This window comes from Salmo salar, chromosome 16 (assembly GCF_965601325.2).
Source record: "Salmo salar chromosome 16, fSalSal1, whole genome shotgun sequence".
NCBI lineage: Eukaryota > Metazoa > Chordata > Actinopteri > Salmoniformes > Salmonidae > Salmo > Salmo salar.
Genome location: NC_138306.1, coordinates 83,452,171 through 83,471,639, shown reverse-complemented (window position 1 = coordinate 83,471,639; position 19,469 = coordinate 83,452,171). Strand labels below are relative to the sequence as shown.

General features: G+C 43.1%; 2 protein-coding genes and 1 pseudogene across 2 annotated transcripts; 1 reads left to right on the top strand and 2 right to left on the bottom strand.

The window, feature by feature from the left end:
- Positions 1-1,564: 1,564 nt before the first annotated feature.
- On the bottom strand, positions 1,565-2,981 carry LOC145861054 (gamma-crystallin S-1 pseudogene; annotated as a pseudogene).
- A 9,082-nt stretch (positions 2,982-12,063) lies between these two features.
- On the bottom strand, positions 12,064-13,857 carry LOC123727895 (gamma-crystallin M2-like). The gene is made up of 3 exons (XM_045698147.2): positions 13,812-13,857; positions 13,241-13,483; positions 12,064-12,411 (listed from the first exon to the last, which is right to left on the bottom strand). The coding sequence occupies exons 1-3, from the start codon at positions 13,818-13,820 to the stop codon at positions 12,136-12,138; spliced, it is 528 nt and encodes a 175-aa protein (XP_045554103.1). The 5' UTR covers positions 13,821-13,857; the 3' UTR covers positions 12,064-12,135.
- A 3,702-nt stretch (positions 13,858-17,559) lies between these two features.
- LOC123727894 (gamma-crystallin M3-like) lies at positions 17,560-18,782 on the top strand. The gene is made up of 3 exons (XM_045698146.2): positions 17,560-17,638; positions 18,009-18,248; positions 18,432-18,782. The coding sequence occupies exons 1-3, from the start codon at positions 17,630-17,632 to the stop codon at positions 18,723-18,725; spliced, it is 543 nt and encodes a 180-aa protein (XP_045554102.1). The 5' UTR covers positions 17,560-17,629; the 3' UTR covers positions 18,726-18,782.
- The last annotated feature ends 687 nt before the right edge of the window (positions 18,783-19,469 follow it).

Below are 19,469 nucleotides of genomic sequence, written 5' to 3'. Positions count from 1 at the left end.
GAGTGTCTGGCAACAGTGCCCCGTCCAGAGTGTCCGACGACAGTGCCTCGTCCAGAGAGTCCAGCGACAGTGCCCCATTTAGAGCTTCCGGCGACAGTGCCCTGTAGAGAGATGGCCCACAGTCCGGAACCGAGTGAGACGGCCCACAGTCCGGAACCGAGAGAGACGGCCCACAGTCCGGAACTGAGTGAGACGGCCTACAGTCCGAAGCCGAGTGAGATGGCCTACAGTCCGGAGCCGAGTGAGATGGCCTACAGTCCGGAGCCGAGTGAGACGGCCTACAGTCCGGAACCGAGAGAGACGGCCTACAGTCCGGAGCTCCCAGAGTCGCCCTACAGTCCGGAGCTCCCAGAGATGCCCTACAGTCCGGAATCGGCGCAGCGAGAGTCGCCCTACAGTCCGGAATCGGCGCAGCGAGAGTCGCCCTACAGTCCGGAATCGGCGCAGCGAGAGTCGCCCTACAGTCCGGAATCGGCACAGCGAGAGTCGCCCTACAGTCCGGAATCGGCGCAGCCAGCGACGCGCTTCAGCCCAAGGTCTACAGCGACGCGCTTCAGCCCGAGGTCTACAGCGACGCGCTTCAGCCGGAGGTATTCAGCGGGGCTGGACAGGTTAGGTGGGGGACTAAGGCCAGAGCCTGAGCCACCTCCACAGTAGGAGGATTGGGGAGGGGGGGGGGAGTGTAGCACGGGAACCATCGGTGACGGTAGCCACCCTCCCTTCCCTCCCTTTAGTTGGGGGGTTTATTTTTGTGTTTATTTTTTGTGTGAGGTGCATCCGGGGTCTGCACCTTTGGGGGGGTACTGTCACGTCCTGACCAGTAAAGGGGTTATTTGTTATTATAGTTTGGTCAGGACGTGGCAGCGGGTATTTGTTTAGAGTGTTTCGGGGTTTGTTGGGCTATGTGTTTAGGTAGAGGGGTGTTTGTTTAGAGTGTTCGGGGTTTTTGGTTATGTTCTATGTTAGTATATTTCTATGTTCTGGTCTAGTCTTTTTAGTTCTATGTTTAGGGTTATTGGATGGACTTTCAATTGGAGGCAGCTGTTCCTCGTTGCCTCTGATTGAAGGTCCTATATAGAGGGGTGTTTTTGTAATGGGTTTTGTGGGAAGTTGTTTTTGCACTGCTGTGTTAGCCTGCAATACTGTTCGTTCGTTCGTTTTCTTGTTTTGTTTTTTTAAGTGTTCTAATTAAAGTTAATATGAGCACTCAACCCGCTGCGCCTTGGTCCACTATATACGACGACCGTTACATTATGACACATCCTACTATGCATTCTACCTGCATCACAATGCATTGCACCTATCGCCGTAAAGTAAAGTGTTACCTCATGCAGCCCAGGTTTTGAAATGGGACTACAACTGTCACGAAAATCTATGGTCAGGACCAAAATAAAGGAATGAGATTCAGCCCATATCGATCACTCAAGCCTGAATATTGTACTCATATTGCAAAGAAGTTTTTTAGATTTTCAACACAACTTTATTTGTACTTCTTACACACAATCATGCACATCCTCAACCCTTGGTGGTGACGTGCCGTACTACTTGACACAGCGGATGGAGCCTACGTTGGCTTGCACACCCCCCCCCACTCGGTGTGGCGTCTGTACTCTCCCCTCTCCAGCAGGTACTGGCGCCCCCTGTAGTTGGGATGCTCAAAGAAAACCCAGGCGCCTTCGAACACCTTGCAGGAGTTCACCTCGCGGCTGTGCCAGCGCTCCTGGAAGGAGGGCATGTTGTCTGCCACCTCCATGCTCTGGCCCTCAAAGTTAGGCTTCTCCCACAGCTTCATTCTCCACGAGTTGCCCACCTGGAGTCAGGAAACAGAATCACAACAAGAACTAAATGTTAAAGCATACATTTTTTTAGGGAAGATATGACCATCTAAATAAAAAAATGATATCTTGACCTGCCCCTTTATGGCTGAACAATAACTGCTGCACAATCAGACATGTAAAATACATTTACAGTAGGGTGGTAAGGTCTTGTTAGGAACAAGCTCTGTAAGTGTGATGCTAACCTGGGTATAATGATTACAGGTTGGTTATACTTCTCTATTCCATATGAACTCTTTGAAAGAGTCTCATATTGTCCATCCATCCACTCTACTCACATTCCTAACAATGCGACAGGACCTGACGGTGTCATTAAAGCCCATCCAGCGCTGGTAGTCAGGGTACTCTCCAGGGGTCAGCACATACTGGAAGCCCATGTAGTTGGGCCTCTCGTACACCACCCAGAATCCCCCCTCCACCCTGACTTACAGCGGCTGAGGAAGGTGTGCAGGTCGCTGGAGTCACTGTCACACTCATAGTACCGTCCCTGGTAGTTCCGGTCCTCGTAGAAGGTGATCTGACACCAAACATCATATAATTAAGTGATCATTCCTGAGAAGCCTGTGGTAACTTGTGGCATAGACACCAGCTGGAATGCGGTTTTAACCAATCAGCATTCAGGATTAGACCCACCCGTTGTATAATACATATTATGAGTTACTGTGTAACTTCAATGACATATGCAGTTTGTATATAACTTACTATAGAGTTATACTTTATGGTAACTTTGATAACTTTGTGATAGCTTTATCAATAACTGAATGTGGTAACTTTATCAATAACTTAATGTGATAGCCTTATCAATAACTTAATGTGATAGCTTAATCAATAACTTCATGTGATTGCTTTATCAATAACTTAATGTGATAGCCTTATCAATAACTTAATGTGATAGCCTTATCAATAACTTCATGTGATAGCCTTAATCAATAACTTCATGTGATTGCCTTATCAATAACTTCATGTGATTGCCTTATCAATAACTTCATGTGATAGCCTTATCAATACATTTGTGATAACTTTATGAATTACTTTCTGATTATTTTATCAATAACTTCATGTGATAGCCTTATCAATAACTTCATGTGATAGCTTTATCAATAACTTTGTGATAACTTTATCAATAACTCTGCTTACCTTTTCCATGGTTAATTACCAGTAGGCCAGGCGTGATACATTAAACATTAAACCACCAAGCTCCACCAATATTCTCTTTATATGGAGCCAGGACAATAAATGCAAGCACATGGTTACTAGCACTGTTTGAATTGTATATAATTCAATCAGCAATTCAAATCCAGACTCATCACATTGTTCAGAAGCACTGATGCCCCAATCTACAAACAAAGACAAATGGAAACCATCCAAACCATGCACTTTATACGCAACACCATGCTGACCAAAACAAGGGCACTAGAGGACATTGGTTTGATATCAAATGTTTTGGGTCAGGGCCCATCCTTTTTCATTTGTCAAAGAACCTGCAAGAGGTCTGGTCTCCACAACAGGACAACAGGTCTGGTCTCCACAACAGGACAACAGGTCTGGTCTCCACAACAGGACAACAGGTCTGGTCTCCACAACAGGACAACAGGTCTGGTCTCCACAACAGGACAACAGGTCTGTTCTCCACAACAGGACAACAGGTCTGTTCTCCACAACAGGACAACAGGTCTGGTCTCCACAACAGGACAACAGGTCTGTTCTCCACAACAGGACAACAGGTCTGTTCTCCACAACAGGACAACAGGTCTGTTCTCCACAACAGGACAACAGGTCTGTTCTCCACAACAGGACAACAGGTCTGTTCTCCACAACAGGACAACAGGTCTGGTCTCCACAACAGGACAACAGGTCTGGTCTCCACAACAGGACAACAGGTCTGGTCTCCACAACAGGTCAACAGGTCTGGTCTCCACAACAGGTCTGGTCTCCACAACAGGACAACAGGTCTGGTCTCGACAACAGGTCTGTTCTCCACAACAGGACAACAGGTCTGGTCTCGACAACAGGTCTGTTCTCCACAACAGGACAACAGGTTTGGTCTCCACAACAGGACAACAGGTCTGTTCCACAACAGGACAACAGGTCTGTTCGGCACAACAGGACAACAGTTCTGTTCTCCACAAAAGGACAACAGGTCTGTTCGGCACAACAGGACAACAGGTCTGTTCGGCACAACAGGACAACAGGTCTGTTCGGCACAACAGGACAACAGGTCTGTTCTCCACAACAGGACAACAGGTCTGTTCTCCACAACAGGACAACAGGTCTGGTCTCCACAACAGGACAACAGGTCTGTTCTCCACAACAGGACAACAGGTCTGTTCTCCACAACAGGACAACAGGTCTGTTCTCCACAACAGGACAACAGGTCTGTTCTCCACAACAGGACAACAGGTCTGTTCTCCACAACAGGACAACAGGTCTGTTCTCCACAACAGGACAACAGGTCTGGTCTCCACAACAGGACAACAGGTCTGGTCTCCACAACAGGTCAACAGGTCTGGTCTCCACAACAGGTCTGGTCTCCACAACAGGACAACAGGTCTGGTCTCCACAACAGGTCTGTTCTCCACAACAGGACAACAGGTCTGGTCTCGACAACAGGTCTGTTCTCCACAACAGGACAACAGGTTTGGTCTCCACAACAGGACAACAGGTCTGTTCCACAACAGGACAACAGGTCTGTTCGGCACAACAGGACAACAGTTCTGTTCTCCACAAAAGGACAACAGGTCTGTTCGGCACAACAGGACAACAGGTCTGTTCGGCACAACAGGACAACAGGTCTGTTCGGCACAACAGGACAACAGGTCTGTTCGGCACAACAGGACAACAGGTCTGTTCGGCACAACAGGACAACAGGTCTGGTCTCCACAACAGGACAACAGGTCTGGTCTCCACAACAGGACAACAGGTCTGGTCTCCACAACAGGACAACAGGTCTGGTCTCCACAACAGGACAACAGGTCTGTTCTGCACAACAGGACAACAGGTCTGGTCTCCACAACAGGTCTATTCATGTGCATCTTTTTTGCCACTGCTGATGGTGCTTATGATGATGTCTATAACCCTCTTAAAGGGATAGTTCACCAACACATTTCAAAATGACAAATGTTTTGTGGTACCTTGATATCAGGTTATGAACAAGGAGAAGGAGAGACTGCAGTCCATGCTTTTGGTTTGTTTACCCAGCCACTGTCACTACCTGCTTAAAAAAAAAGTCTAGCCCCAAACTAATGTGAGACAATGTAGCATACCAGATATCAGTGTTGTAGTACTCGAGAGGTCTTAAGACCACGTATTGAGTGTCTCAGTCTTGTCTTGGTGTTGGGAATACATTTGTACTCGGTCTTGACTCACCGAGACCAGCAGAGACCAGCGGAGTAAAAAACTCCTAATTATCAGCTTCCATTCAGTCAGCACATTAAACTCCTAATTATCAGCTTCCATTCAGTCAGCACATAAAACTCCTAATTATCAGCTTCCATTCAGTCAGCACATAAAACTCCTAATTATCAGCTTCCATTCAGTCAACACATAAAACTCCTAATTATCAGCTTCCATTCAGTCAGCACATAAAACTCCTAATTATCAGCTCCCATTCAGTCAGCACATAAAACTCCTAATTATCAGCTTCCATTCAGTCAGCACATAAAACTCCTAATTATCAGCTTCCATTCAGTCAGCACATAAAACTCCTAATTATCAGCTTCCATTCAGTCAGCACATAAAACTCCTAATTATCAGCTCCCATTCAGTCCAGTTCATAGTGAATGATGGCAGGTCCTACTGCCTGTAAACACACAGTCCAGTTCATAGTAAATGATGGCAGGCCATTCTGCCTGTAAACACACAGTCCAGTTCATAGTGAATGATGGCAGGGCCAACTGCCGGTAAACACACAGTCCAGTTCAAAGTGAATGATGACAGGTCCTACTGCCTGTTAACACACAGCCCAGTTCATAGTAAATGATAGGGGTGGCCAGTCCTCTTCTGGCTGTGCCGGGTGGAGATTATAACAGCACATGGCCTAGATGTTCAAATGTTCATAAATGACCAGCAATGTCAAATAATAATAATCATAGTAGTTGTCGAGGATGCAACAAGTCAGCAACACAAGAGTAAGTGTTAGTTAGCTTTTTCATAGCCGATCTTTGAGAGTATCTCTACCGCTCCTGCTGTCTCTAGAGAGTTGAAAACAGCAGGTCTGGGACAGGTAGCACGTCCGGTGAATAGGTCAGGGTTCCAGCAGGTCTGGGACAACAGGTCTGGGACAGGTAGCACGTCCGGTGAACAGGTCAGGGTTCCATAGCTGCAGGCAGAACAGTTGGAACTGGAGGAGCAGCATGGCCAGGTGAACTGGGGACAGCAAGGAGTCATCAAGCCAGGTAGTCCTGAGGCATGGTCCTAGGGCTCAGGTCCTCCGAGAGAGAGAGAGAAAGAAAGAAAGAGAAAGAGAGAATTAGAGAGAGCATATTTCAATTCACACAGGACACCGGAAAAGACAAGAGAAATACTCCAGATGTGACAGACTGACCCTAGCCCCCCGACACAAACTACTGCAGCATAAATCCTGGAGGCTGAGACAGGAGGGGTCAGGAGACACTGTGGCCCCATCCGATGAAACCCCCGGACAGGGCCAAACAGGTAGGATATAACCCCACCCACTTTGCCAAAGCACAGCCTCCACACCACTGGAGGGATATCTCCAACCACCAACATACCATCCCGGGACAAGGCCGAGTATAGCCCACAAGATCTCCGCCACGGCACAGCCCAAGGGGGGGCACCAACCCAGACAGGAAGACCACGTCAGTGACTCAACCCACTCAAGTGACGCACCCCTCCCAGGGACGGCATGGAAGAACACCAGTAAGCCAGTGACTCAGCCCCCGTAATAGGGGTAGAGGCAGAGAATCCCAGTGGAAAGAGGGGAAACCGGCCAGGCAGAGACAGCAAGGGCGGTTCGTTGCTCCAGCCTTTCCGTTCACCTTCACACCCCTGGGCCAGACTACACTTAATCATAGGACCTACTGAAGAGATATGTCTTCAGTAAAGACTTAAAGGTTGAGACTGAGTCTGCGTCTCTCACATGGGTAGGCAGACTATTCCATAAAAATGGAGCTCTATAGGAGAAAGCCCTGCCTCCAGCTGTTTGCTTAGAAATTCTAGGAACAATTAGGAGGCCCGCGTCTTGTGACCGTAGCGTACGTGTAGGTATGTACGGCAGGACCAAATCGGAAAGATAGGTAGGAGCAAGCCCATGTAATGCTTTGTAGGTTAGCAGTAAAACCTTGAAATCAGCCCTTACCTTAACAGGTAGCCAGTGTAGGGAGGCTAGCACTGGAGTAATATGATCAAATTTTTTGGTTCTAGTCAGGATTCTAGCAGCCGTATTTAGCACTAACTGAAGTTTATTTAGTGCTTTATCCGGGTAGCCGGAAAGTAGAGCATTGCAGTAGTCCAAACTAGAAGTAACAAAGGCATGGATTAATTTTTCTGCGTTATTCTTGGACAGAACGTTTCAGATTTTTGCAATGTTACGTAGATGGAAAAAAGCTGTCCTTGAAACAGTCTTGATATGTTCTTCAAAAGAGAGATCAGGGTCCAGAGTAACGCCGAGGTCCTTCACAGTTTTATTTGAGACAACTGTACAACCATCCAGATTAATTGTCAGATTCAACAGAAGATCTCTTTGTTTCTTGGGACCTAGAACAAGCATCTCTGTTTTGTCCGAGTTTAAGAGTAGAAAGTTTGCAGCCATCCACTTCTTTATGTCTGAGACACAGGCTTCTAGCGAGGGCAATTTTGGGGCTTCACCATGTTTCATTGAAATGTACAGCTGTGTGTCATCCGCATAGCAGTGAAATTTAACATTATGTTTTCGAATGACATCCCCAAGAGGTAAAATATATAGTGAAAACAATAGTGGTCCCAAAACGGAACCTTGAGGAACACCGAAATTTACAGTTGATTTGTCCGAGGACAAACCATTCACAGAGACAAACTGATATCTTTCCGACAGAGAAGACCTAAACCAGGCCAGAACTTGTCCATGTAGACCAATTTGGGTTTCCAATCTCTCTAAAAGAATGTGGTGATCGATGGTATCAAAAGCAGCACTAAGATCTAGGAGCACGAGGACAGACGCAGAACCTCGGTCTGACGTCATTAAAAGGTAATTTACTACCTTCACAAGTGCAGTCTCAGTGCTATGATGGGGTCTAAAACCAGACTGAAGCATTTCGTGTACATTGTTTGTCTTCAGGAAGGCAGTGAGTTGTTGCGCAACAGCTTTTTCAAAATATTTTGAGAGGAATGGAAGATTCGATATAGGCCGATAGTTTTTTATAATTTCTGGGTCAAGATTTGGCTTTTTCAAGAGAGGCTTTATTACTGCCACTTTTAGTGAGTTTGGTACACATCCGGTGGATAGAGAGCTGTTTATTATGTTCAACATAGGAGGGCCAAGCACAGAAAGCAGCTCTTTCAGTAGTTTAGTTGGAATAGGGTCCAGTATGCAGCTTGAAGATTTAGAGGCCATGATTATTTTCATCATTGTGTCAAGAGATATAGTACTAAAGCACTTTAGTGTCTCCCTTGATCCTAGGTCCTGGCAGGGTTGTGCAGACTCAGGACAACGGAGCTTTGGAGGAATACGCAGATTTAAAGAGGAGTCCGTAATTTGCTTTCTAATGATCATGATCTTTTCCTCAAAGAAGTTCATGAATTCATCACTGCTGAAGTGAGAGCCATCCTCTCTTGGGGAATGCTGCTTTTTAGTTAACTTTGCGACAGTATCAAAAATAAATTTCGGATTGTTCTTATTTTCCTCAATTAAGTTGGAAAAATAGGATGATCGAGCAGCAGTGAGGGCTCTTCGATACTGCACGGTACTGTCTTTCCAAGCTAGTCGGAAGACTTCCAGTTTGGTGTGGCTCCATTTCCGTTCCAATTTTCTGGAAGCTTGCTTCAGAGCTCGTGTATTTGCTGTATACCAGGGAGCTAGTTTCTTATGACAAATGTTTTTAGTTTTTAGGGGTGCAACTGCATCTAGGGTATTGCGCAAGGTTAAATTGAGTTCCTCGGTTAGGTGGTTAACTGATTTTTGTCCTCTGACGTCCTTGGGTAGGCAGAGGGAGTCTGGAAGGGCATCAAGGAATCTTTGGGTTGTCTGAGAATTTATAGCACGCCTTTTAATGCTTCTTGGTTGGGGTCTGAGCAGATTATTTGTTGCGATTGCGAACGTAATAAAATGGTGGTCCGATAGTCCAGGGTTATGAGGAAAAACATTAAGATCCACAACATTTATTCCATGGGACAAAACTAGATCCAGAGTATGACTGTGGCAGTGAGTAGGTCCAGAGACATGTTGGACAAAACCCACTGAGTCGATGATGGCTCCGAAAGCCTTTTGGAGTGGGTCTCTGTATTTTTCCATGTGAATATTAAAGTCACCAAAAATTTGAATATTATCTGCGATGACTACAAGGTCCGATAGGAATTCAGGGAACTCATTGAGGAACGCTGCATATGGCCCAGGAGGCCTGTAAACAGTAGCTATAAAAAGTGATTGAGTAGGCTGCATAGATTTCATGACTAGAAGCTCAAAAGACGAAAACGTCGTTGTTGTTTTTTTCGGGGTAAATTTAAATTTGCTATCATAAATGTTAGCAACACCTCCGCCTTTGTGGGATGTGCGGGGGATATGGTCACTAGTGTAACCAGGGGGTGAGGCCTCATTTAACATAGTAAATTCATCAGGCTTAAGCCATGTTTCAGTCAGGCCAATCACGTCAAGATTATGATCAGTGATTAGTTAATTGACTATAACTGCCGTTGAAGTGAGGGATCTAACATTAAGTAGCCCTATTTTGAGATGTGAGGTATCACAATCTCTTTCAATAATGGCAGGGATGGAGGAGGTCTTAATACTAGTGATTGCTAAAGCGAACACCGCCATCTTTAATTTTGCCCAACCTAGATCGAGGCACAGACACGGTCTCAATGGGGATAGCTGAGCTGACTACACTGACTGTGCTAGTGGCAGACTCCACTAAGCTGGCAGGCTGGCTAACACCCTGCTGCCTGGCCTGCACCCTATTTCATTGTGGAGCTAGGGGAGTTAGAGCCCTGTCTATGTTCGTAGATAAGATGAGAGCACCCATCCAGCTAGGATGGAGTCCGTCACTCCTCAACAGGCCAGGCTTGGTCCTGTTTGTGGGTGAGTCCCAGAAAGAGGGCCAATTATCTACAAATTCTATCTTTTGGGAGGGGCAGAAAACAGTTTTCAACCAGCGATTGAGTTGTGAGACTCTGCTGTAGAGCTCATCACTCCCCCTAACTGGGAGGGGGCCAGAGACAATTAATCGATGCCGACACATCTTTCTAGCTGATTTACACGCTGAAGCTATGTTGCGCTTGGTGATCTCTGACTGTTTCATAAGGTTGGGATGTTTTGACTTTTACTTTCCCTAGAAACTTGATTTCAGAAATGATGTTAAATTATTGGTTGGCAGATTGTGGTGAGTTGTACAAAGGTGTGCATATCTACTAAGACATATTATGGATCATAATTTAAGGATCGAGGTACAAAGGGAAATCCAATAGAAACATTAGGATCCTGGTGGCGCAGCAGACTAAGTAGGTTACAGGGCTTGAAGATCGCAGGTTTAAATCCTTCTTTAAAAAAGCTATAGATACTTTTGTATATATAGTGTATGTGGACACCCCTTCAAATTAGTGGAATCGGCTATTTCAGCCCACCCGTTGCTGACAGGCGTATAAAATCGAGCATACAGCCATGCAATCTCCATAGACAAACATTGGCAGTAGAAGTGCCTTACTGAAGAGCTCAGTGACTTTCAACGTGGCACTGTCATAGGATGCCAGCTTTCCATCAAGTCAGTTTATCAAATCTCTGCCCTGCTAGAGCTGCTGTGGTCAACTGTAAGTGCTGTTATTGTGAAGTGGAAACGTCTGGGAGCAACAATGGCTCAGCCGCAAAGTGGTAGCTCACAGAACAGGACCGCCGAGTGCTGAAGCGCGTAGTGCGTCAAAATCGTCTGTCCTTGGTTGCAACATTCGCTACCGAGTTCAAAACTGCTTCTGGAAGCAAGCCTAAAATCACCATGCGCAATGCCAAGCGTTGGCTGGAGTGATGAAAAGCTCGCCGCAATTGGACACTGGAGCAGTGGAAAACGCGTTCTCTGGAGTGATGAATCACATTTCACCATCTGGAAGTCCGATGGACCAATCTGAGTTTGGCAGATGCCAGGAGAACGCTACCTGCCCGAATGCATAGTGCCAACTGTAAAGTTTGGTGGAGGAGGAATAATGGTCTGGGGCTGTTTTTCATGGTTCAGGCTAGACCCCTTAGTTTCAGTGAAGGGAAATCTTAGCGCTACAGCATACAATGACATTCTAGATGATTCTGTGCTTCCAACTATGTGTTAACAGTTTGGGGAAGGCCCTTTCCTGTTTCAGCATGACAATGCCCCGGGCACAAACTGAGGTCCATACAGAAATGGTTTGTCGAGTTCGGTGTGGAAGAACTTGACTGTCCTGCACAGAGCCCTGACCTTAACCCCATTAAACACCTTTGGGATGAATTGGAATGCCGACTGCGAGCCAGGCCTAATCGGCCAACATCAGTGTCCGACCTCACTAATGTTCTTGTGGTTGAATGGAAGCAAGTCCCCGCAGCAATGTTCCAACATCTAGTCGAAAGCCTTCCCAGAAGAGTGGAGGCTGTTATAGCAGCAAAGGAGGGGAACCAACTCCATATTAATGCCCATGAAATTAGATGTTCGATGAGCAGATACTTTTGGTCATGTAGTGTATGTTTGGACAATACCCTAATAAAATATAATGATGTCAGAAGATTGAAATGCCATTATCTTTAAGTTTGCCAATGATAATAATGTTACATTCTTTGAATGTTAGCTCAAACCCTAACTAGAACTTGGGACTGTGGACTGTTAGCTAATGTTCTGGGAATGTTCTCGGTTTGCTTGGCAGTTTGTTCATTGACATTTAGAATACTCAGAAGGTCGCTTATGAAATTAATTTGTCAGAAAAGTTTAGCATTGTGGTAGGATCATGGTGTCCTACCACCAAACTCATGAAACCTTGATGTTATCTTTTGCACATGTTTGTATCTCATCTCAACAGATCACAAAACCAGTTTCAGACACTTGCAAATAGTTCATTTTTTATTGGATCATGTCACACAGACTCAATAAGATCAGAGAACAACTCGATCCTACACTCAAAGGTCAAAGGTCACAGAGCCCTAGAACTCGGTGATCCTGCGGAAGGAGCCCACAGCGGCAGATGCGGCGCTCCAGTCTGTGTGGCGGGGGTACTCGCCGCGCTCCAGGAAGTACTGGCGTCCCCTGTAGTTCGGCAGCTCGTAGAAGGCCCAGGCGCCGTGGGTCACCATGCACGAGTACACCTCGCGGAACTTAAAGGCCTCGTAGACCGAGGGGCAGTCCTCAGCCCACTCCACCATCTGACCGCCGAAGTCTGGCCTCTCGTACAGCCTCAGCTTCCACACGTTGCCATGCACCTGGCAGGAACAGAGGGAGAGAAAGACAACCATTGTGAAGGGTTAGTTAGGGTTTTGATTTGTACCAAATCTACTGTAATATAATTTATTGGGTGTTTCAGAGGCTTCTGAAATTCAGTTGGATATCATAATAGCTATAGCTGCCGTACATTCATGTTAAATATAATAAACTGCATGTAAGATATTGTCTTCACTTATGTTGGTCAATAAATTATTTTTAATTTAGAACAACTCATTCAAATTTAAATGACGTTGTAGCATATCTAACGTGGATTTGTTCGTCTCTTTTCGTGTTCGAAGGGCATGAAGTATTAAAGGAAAATGCCCCTTTAAAGGTTTCTTGGCATATTTCCTCTTAAAGTGATGGGCGTGGGGGTAAAATGCTGCCAAAAATGTCTGCTTTTGTCTGCTTGTATTGTCTGCTGGATTATAGAGCAGTGTGTTATTCCCTGATGCATTCTGGGCCTGAGGTCCACTTAACCCTGTATGAAACACTATCTCAGTCCCGTTCTGTAACATAGACTTTTATACAATATTAGACAAGAGGGAGAATTAGCTTACCTCCTAGTCGAGACTATCAAACATCATATTATACAGCTTTTTTTTTTACACACTTTTCAGAGCAAATTTTAAATGCATATTGGTTTGCGTTACAAGTTTCTGCGATGAAAGAGACACATTAACTGCTGGGAACTATGGGACTAAGATTTTTTTTTGAAAGCATACAGAAGAGAGAGAGAGAGAGTATGGAGGGCGGGAGGAGATAATTAGGGATGTAGGGAGTAGAGAATTATGATATGAAATATGGATATGCAAGGAATCATCTTACGTTTTTGATGGCGCGGCAGGACTTGACGCTATCGTTGAATCCCATCCATTGCTGGTTGTCTGCGTACTCCCCTGGGCTCAGGATGTATTGGTAGCCCTTGTAGTTGGGTTTCTCATAAAGCACCCAGGCCCCGCTCTCCACCCGCGCCGAGTTGCAGCGGCTGAAGTAGCAGTGCAGGTCGGCACAGTCGGTGCTGCACTCATAGCAGCGGCCCTGGAAATTATTTTCCTCGTAGAATGTGATCTAAGGAAGGATGGGAAGCAGAGAATACTCTGCGGTGAGTTATGGATAAAAACAAATATCATATTACTACAGGATCACATATTACATGTCCGCTTTATTCACATATTCTCAAAGTCATATAAAAATGGCAAAGCCATATCTTCAAACTATTATCAAGTTCACTTTTTGTGTTTGCAGGAATATGAAGAGTCTTGGCTGCATATGAATGAATAAAAAAATAAACATATAAAAACCCAAATGCTCAGCATTTCTATTGAATAAGTATATGCATTGAAATTACTATCATCACTGATAAATACAGACCATTTTTTTTCATGCGTCACCTTACCTTCACCATTTTGCAGCACTGTATACTACTTTCTTAGCTGCCGCACCGTCAAAGTATTTATGGATAAACAAAATGTGCAGAGTGTGGAAAGCCTTTGATATCCAAATGAGGTCGATTTGCATATCAGCAAAAATGATTTGGTCATGTTTCATTTCTCTTTGTTCCAGTCTAATGACTCTGTAACAAACAATTGCTGGAACAGTGAAATGAATGTTATAAAGGCCTAAGTCACAGCATTCTGCTCAGACTATTTTATGATGATTTATTTTTCTGTTGGGGTTTACATCTTGGATATACTGAGTGGGTTTCCTATTCCACTACTCTTGTTGAGGAAAATGGACTTGATCAAGTTTCTTCTTCATCTGATATCAAAGATGATCTGCATGTTTATGTGAGATTTGTGCTTTCTTTTTTTTTAAATATCCGTAACTGTTTCTGCTGTATTGTACTACATTTTCAAATGATACAAACATTTAAATTGCTACTTGGGCTTTAAATACAGTATCTGACATTTTTCAATAATTACTTCAGTTGTGATTTTTGAAATTACAAACATGTAGCCTATTTTTAATTGATAAGCAGGGTGTTGATAAGCGGGTGTTGATATTGGCAAGATATTTGCCTCGCTACCACTCTCTGTGAACAGATACTTGATACTGATTTGAGGTCAAATCATTCCTTGGTAGAAATTGAAGTGGATGTATACTGAAAGTAACTATGGATACTCAATGAAATGTCAATGAGAGCTAAATTAACTCTAACCTTGATAATGAAAATACTGGAAAAACAACCTTTTAGCTAAGCTTAGCATATTTATCTATAATCTTGGATAATTTCTCAACCTGGTCTCAGAGCATTTTGTATCATTCTGTACGTAAATTCGAGACACTTCATTTAGTATGATATGTTAGGTTTCTTCTGGTATGTATTCATTTGTGGATGTCCATCACCAATTTCATATGATATTTTAGGAATTACAATTCCTATTATATGTTACGAATTTGCAAAATGTACAATATGTTACGAATTTACAAAACGTATGATATGTTACAGATTCTAGCTAGGTGGCTAACATTAGCTAGGTGGGGTGGGCCGTCATTGTAAATAAGAAATTGTTCTTAACTGACTTGTCTAGTTAAATACAGGTTAAATAAAAAATGTACAAATACATAAAAAATCTAGGCTAGGGGTTAGGTTTAAGGTTAGGGTTAAGTTTAGAAGTTAGGTTAAAGGGTTAAGGTTAGGGGAAGGGTTAGCTAAAAGGGTTAAGGTTAGGGGAAGGGTTAAGGTTATGGTTAGGGTTAGGGGATGGGTTAGCTAACATGCTAAGTAGTTGCAAAGTAGCTAAAAAAGTAGTAAGTACCTAAAATGCTAAAGTTGTCCATGATGAGATTTGAACTTTCATCCTTTGGGTTGCCTTAGATTTCAATCTGTTTTATGTAACCATACCAAACAAATGGTTATCATACATTTTCTATGTTAGGTCTAGTCTATGAGACCAGGTTGCATTTATATATAATTATGTAGGCCTATCATTACCTCAAGTACTGCATCCAGCTTTTCCATATTTAGTCATCAGAGCCAACCTCTTTGAATGTAAAGTAAAACCCTTAATGGCCCTCTATCAGCCATCAGTAAAGAAGTCAAGCATTCATAATTTCATAATTGGTTGCATTACTGGCATGCTTGTTAAGGCCCACCTCCAAGGAAGTATTTAGAGTAATTCATGTCGTAGAGCAGAAATTCTTGTTTAGATTCCACCTCAAAGGCTGACTTAGACTGCTAAAACATATTATGGAATTGGAGATGGATAAAGTTGTGGTGATTCCCACGTGTAGCAGAGAAATAACAACAAATAGGCCACTGATTGACAGCGGTCAGTGTAACTAGCTAGCATGCTAACCTTAGCTAGCTAATGAAAGTTATATGAGTACCATTTAAACTAAGACAAGTCAGGTGAAAATAATGATTTCAGAAACAAACTACCAGCCTACCTGTCAAGAGATGAGTCTCAGCTAAACTGTGCCTATACCAGTTGTTGACATGTTGAGGGCTGACATTTGTCTGACTCTTGCAGTTTTGATAATTCCAGTGAAACTGTCGGCTTCCAGACATCATTAATATTTATACTTGTACAAGAACATAATCAAATAGCTATATTCTTTGTTCTCTCTGTTATCATTTCAGCTAGCTAGCTATACACTGACTATACATAACATTAAGACCACCTGCTCTTTCCGTGACATAGACTGACCAGGTGAATCCAGGTAAAAGCTATGATCCGTTATTGATGTCACTTGTTAAATCCGTCATTGTAGGCCGTCATTGTAAATAAGATTTTGTTCTTAACTGACTTGCCTCGTTAAATAAAGGTAAAATAAAATAAAAATGTAATCCACCTCAATCAGTATATTGGTGTTCTAAAATACAATCATATCACACAATTTGACCATTTATAAAATCATCATGTATCTTTTTCTATGTAGACTAGCTTAAAAATAAGTGAAATCTGACAAATGATCCAATGGATTATGATAATTAGCTGGTAAAAAAAGGGAAAGTGTAAAAACATTACTTTGCCCCCCTATTTTAATTTTCTCCATGGCAAGTCGGTCAAGTGTAGGGTCGTCACTAGTTAACACAGCCACAAAGTCATAAAACAGGATTTTAAACCTAACTCTCACTTTAACCCTAACCTTAACAACACTGCTAACTTTAGCCTGACCCTAACCTTAAATTAAGACCAAAAAAGCACATTTTTGTATTGTATTGTATTGTATGATATAGCCAAGTCTGACTTTGTGTCTGTTTTTATCTAGTAGAGCCCCACATGTAGACTTGAGAAAAGCTGTTTGGCTCTCAGTCGACTCGCGGATAGGAAGAACTTTGCAGCGGAATGAAAAAAAAACATTGCCATGCTGGTGGGTGGTAACATTTAAAGAAAACCCGGCCCTGAAACGGAACGTAGGCTGAAAATAATTCGCACATAATCTCATAGGATATGATACGGAAGACTCACGGAAACGTCTGAAGTCACACATTCGGATTTGGCACTTCAAGGTCAATTATATCATACTTTGACTAAAATGATGACTGAGTGACTTACATTGTTGTGCAACATCATAGGTAAGCTGTGGCCATCATCTTTTAGCTGTAAAAAGTGGATTTCTACTAGTGTGGGCGTTTAATAATGTTAAGTAAACTGCTGGGTTGGTTTCCTTACTCTGAGTTCCCCTAGCCTCTGTCCCCCTATAGGCTGAGTCACTGCAGGATTAACTGAGCATGACCTCGTGACCCCATCTGCTCCCAGGACTGTTGACATTCGCCTCTCAAAACAGTTGTCATGGTGACAGACACATTCTCACCCCCCCATAAAATGTGTATGTTAAATACATTACACAATCATTAAGATATATCTTCACTGCCTAAAAAAATGAAATAAAAAATGAATGCACCATATATTTGATACTCCAAACCAATTATAATGATGGTCAAATGTGTTGTTCTTTTGTAAAACACAATCCAATACGTGTAAAAAGTGTTTGTAAATACTCTTGGTAAACTATGATAAAAACAGCTACATGTTTTAAATACCTATGATCACGTGATAATTCTAATACAGTATTCGTGCCCACTGTCTCTCTGCTTGTGCCAGCCAAGGGCACAGCTGCACAAAAACAACAGCAAGAAGCATCCTGCTTATTCATCAGGATGGGGAATTTGAATAACAAAAAGCCATTTGAAATGGTATAAGGTATAAAAGCTTGAGTGAACATGGCCTATTGGACAACATCCCAGAGCCGCAGCAAACAAACACCATGGCCAAGGTACAGTGCTGTATAGCTGGATTTTCTGCCTGATACAATGGCAATTTACTTTATTTTATTTCTTTATTTTAGAATTGTTAAGTTACAGTTTTGACGTTAAAAGCTCTTTTTACTTGACTGTTTTTATGTTCAGTAACGTTCAGTTACATTTCAACAGCTGTTCTTCATGGCTGAGATTGTGTGGGCCTCATTCCTACATTTAACCATTTCATTGTTGATTTACTCAATTAATTACCAGTTGTTCTTCTTACAGATCAAATTGTTTACATTTCAATATTTAATTATTTAGTTGATTAAAAATTACTTTTGATTTGAGGCGTATCCATCTCCTCTCTGTGTTATGATTGATGTCTTTCCTTGGTTGCTCCAGATCATCTTCTACGAGGACAGGAACTTCCAGGGTCGTTCCTATGAGACCAGCTCAGACTGCCCTGAGTTGACCCCCTACCTGAGCAGGTGCAACTCCTGCAGGGTGGAGAGCGGCTGCTTCATGGTGTACGACCGCTCCAACTTCCAGGGAAACCAGTACTTTGTGAGGAGAGGAGAGTATGGTGACTACCAGCGTATGGGCATGTCTGACTCCGTTCACTCTTGCCGTATGATCCCCATGGTAAGATGGCTCTATTAGAAAACAAGTTATATATGATGCATTTATAGTGTCATATGTATAATATATATAGCTTAATACAATGCATAAAAAAATGTAAGTATTTGATTGTAAACTGATCAGATTCCTATTTAATTACTTTGATCATGTTCTTACTTTAAATATGTGTCCTTATAAACTTTACAGCACAAAGGACAGTTCAGGATGAGGATCTATGAGAGGGAGAACTTCGGAGGCCAGATGCACGAGGTGATGGACGACTGTGACTCCATCCAGGAGCGTTACCGCATGTCCGACTGCCAGTCCAGCAACGTGATGGAGGGCCACTGGCTCATGTACGAGCAGCCCCAATTCAGAGGCAGGCAGATGTACGTGAGGCCTGGAGAGTACAGGAACCTCAGAGAGATGGGAAACAGCTCCGTGAACAGATACAGCTCCATGAGACGTATCCTGGATTCCTGCGAGAGCCAGCATCATTGAAGTCTGAGATTCTTATTGTTCTGACATTCAAAATAAATATTGTATAATTGAAATGCATGTTTCATTGTCTATGTATTACCTACCTAAACTTTACTGATCATTCTAGTACAAGTGAATGATATTTTGTCTCCAGTGCCTTTAGAAAGTATTCATACCCCTTAACTTATTCCACACTTTGTTGTGTCACAAGCTGAATAATAAAACATTTAAAAATCTCCGCCATCTACAAACAATACCCTGTAACGACAAAGTGAATACATGTTTTTAGATATTTTTGCACATTTATTGCAATTTAAATACAGAAATATCCCATTTATATAAGTATTCAATACTTTGTATAAACACATTTGGCAGCGATTACAGCTATGTGTCCTTCTGGGTAAGTCTAAGAGCTTTCCACAAGTGGATTGTGCAACATTTGCCCATTATTCTTTTCAAAATTCTTCAAGCTCTGTCAAATTGGTTGTTGATTATTGCTAGACAACCATTTTCAGGTCTTGATATAGATTTGCAAGTAGATTTAAGTCAAAACTGTAACTCGACCACTCAGGAACATTCATTGTCTTCTTGGTAAGCAACTCCAGTGTAGATTTGGCCTTGTGTTTGAGATTATTGTCCTGCTGAAATGGGAATTAATCTCCCATTGTCTCGTGGAAAGTAGACTGAACCAGGTTTTCCTCTAGGATTTTGACTGTGCTTAGCTCCATTCTGTTTCTTTTTTATCCTGAAAAACTCTCCAGTCCT

Excerpts from the sequence above, each read along its gene's own strand:
- LOC123727894 (XM_045698146.2), top strand. Across the intron at positions 18,249-18,431 it reads CTTGCCGTATGATCCCCATG|CACAAAGGACAGTTCAGGAT; the intron begins GTAAGATGGCTC and ends TAAACTTTACAG.
- LOC123727895 (XM_045698147.2), bottom strand. Across the intron at positions 12,412-13,240 it reads CCTGCCGCGCCATCAAAAAC|GTGCATGGCAACGTGTGGAA; the intron begins GTAAGATGATTC and ends TGTTCCTGCCAG.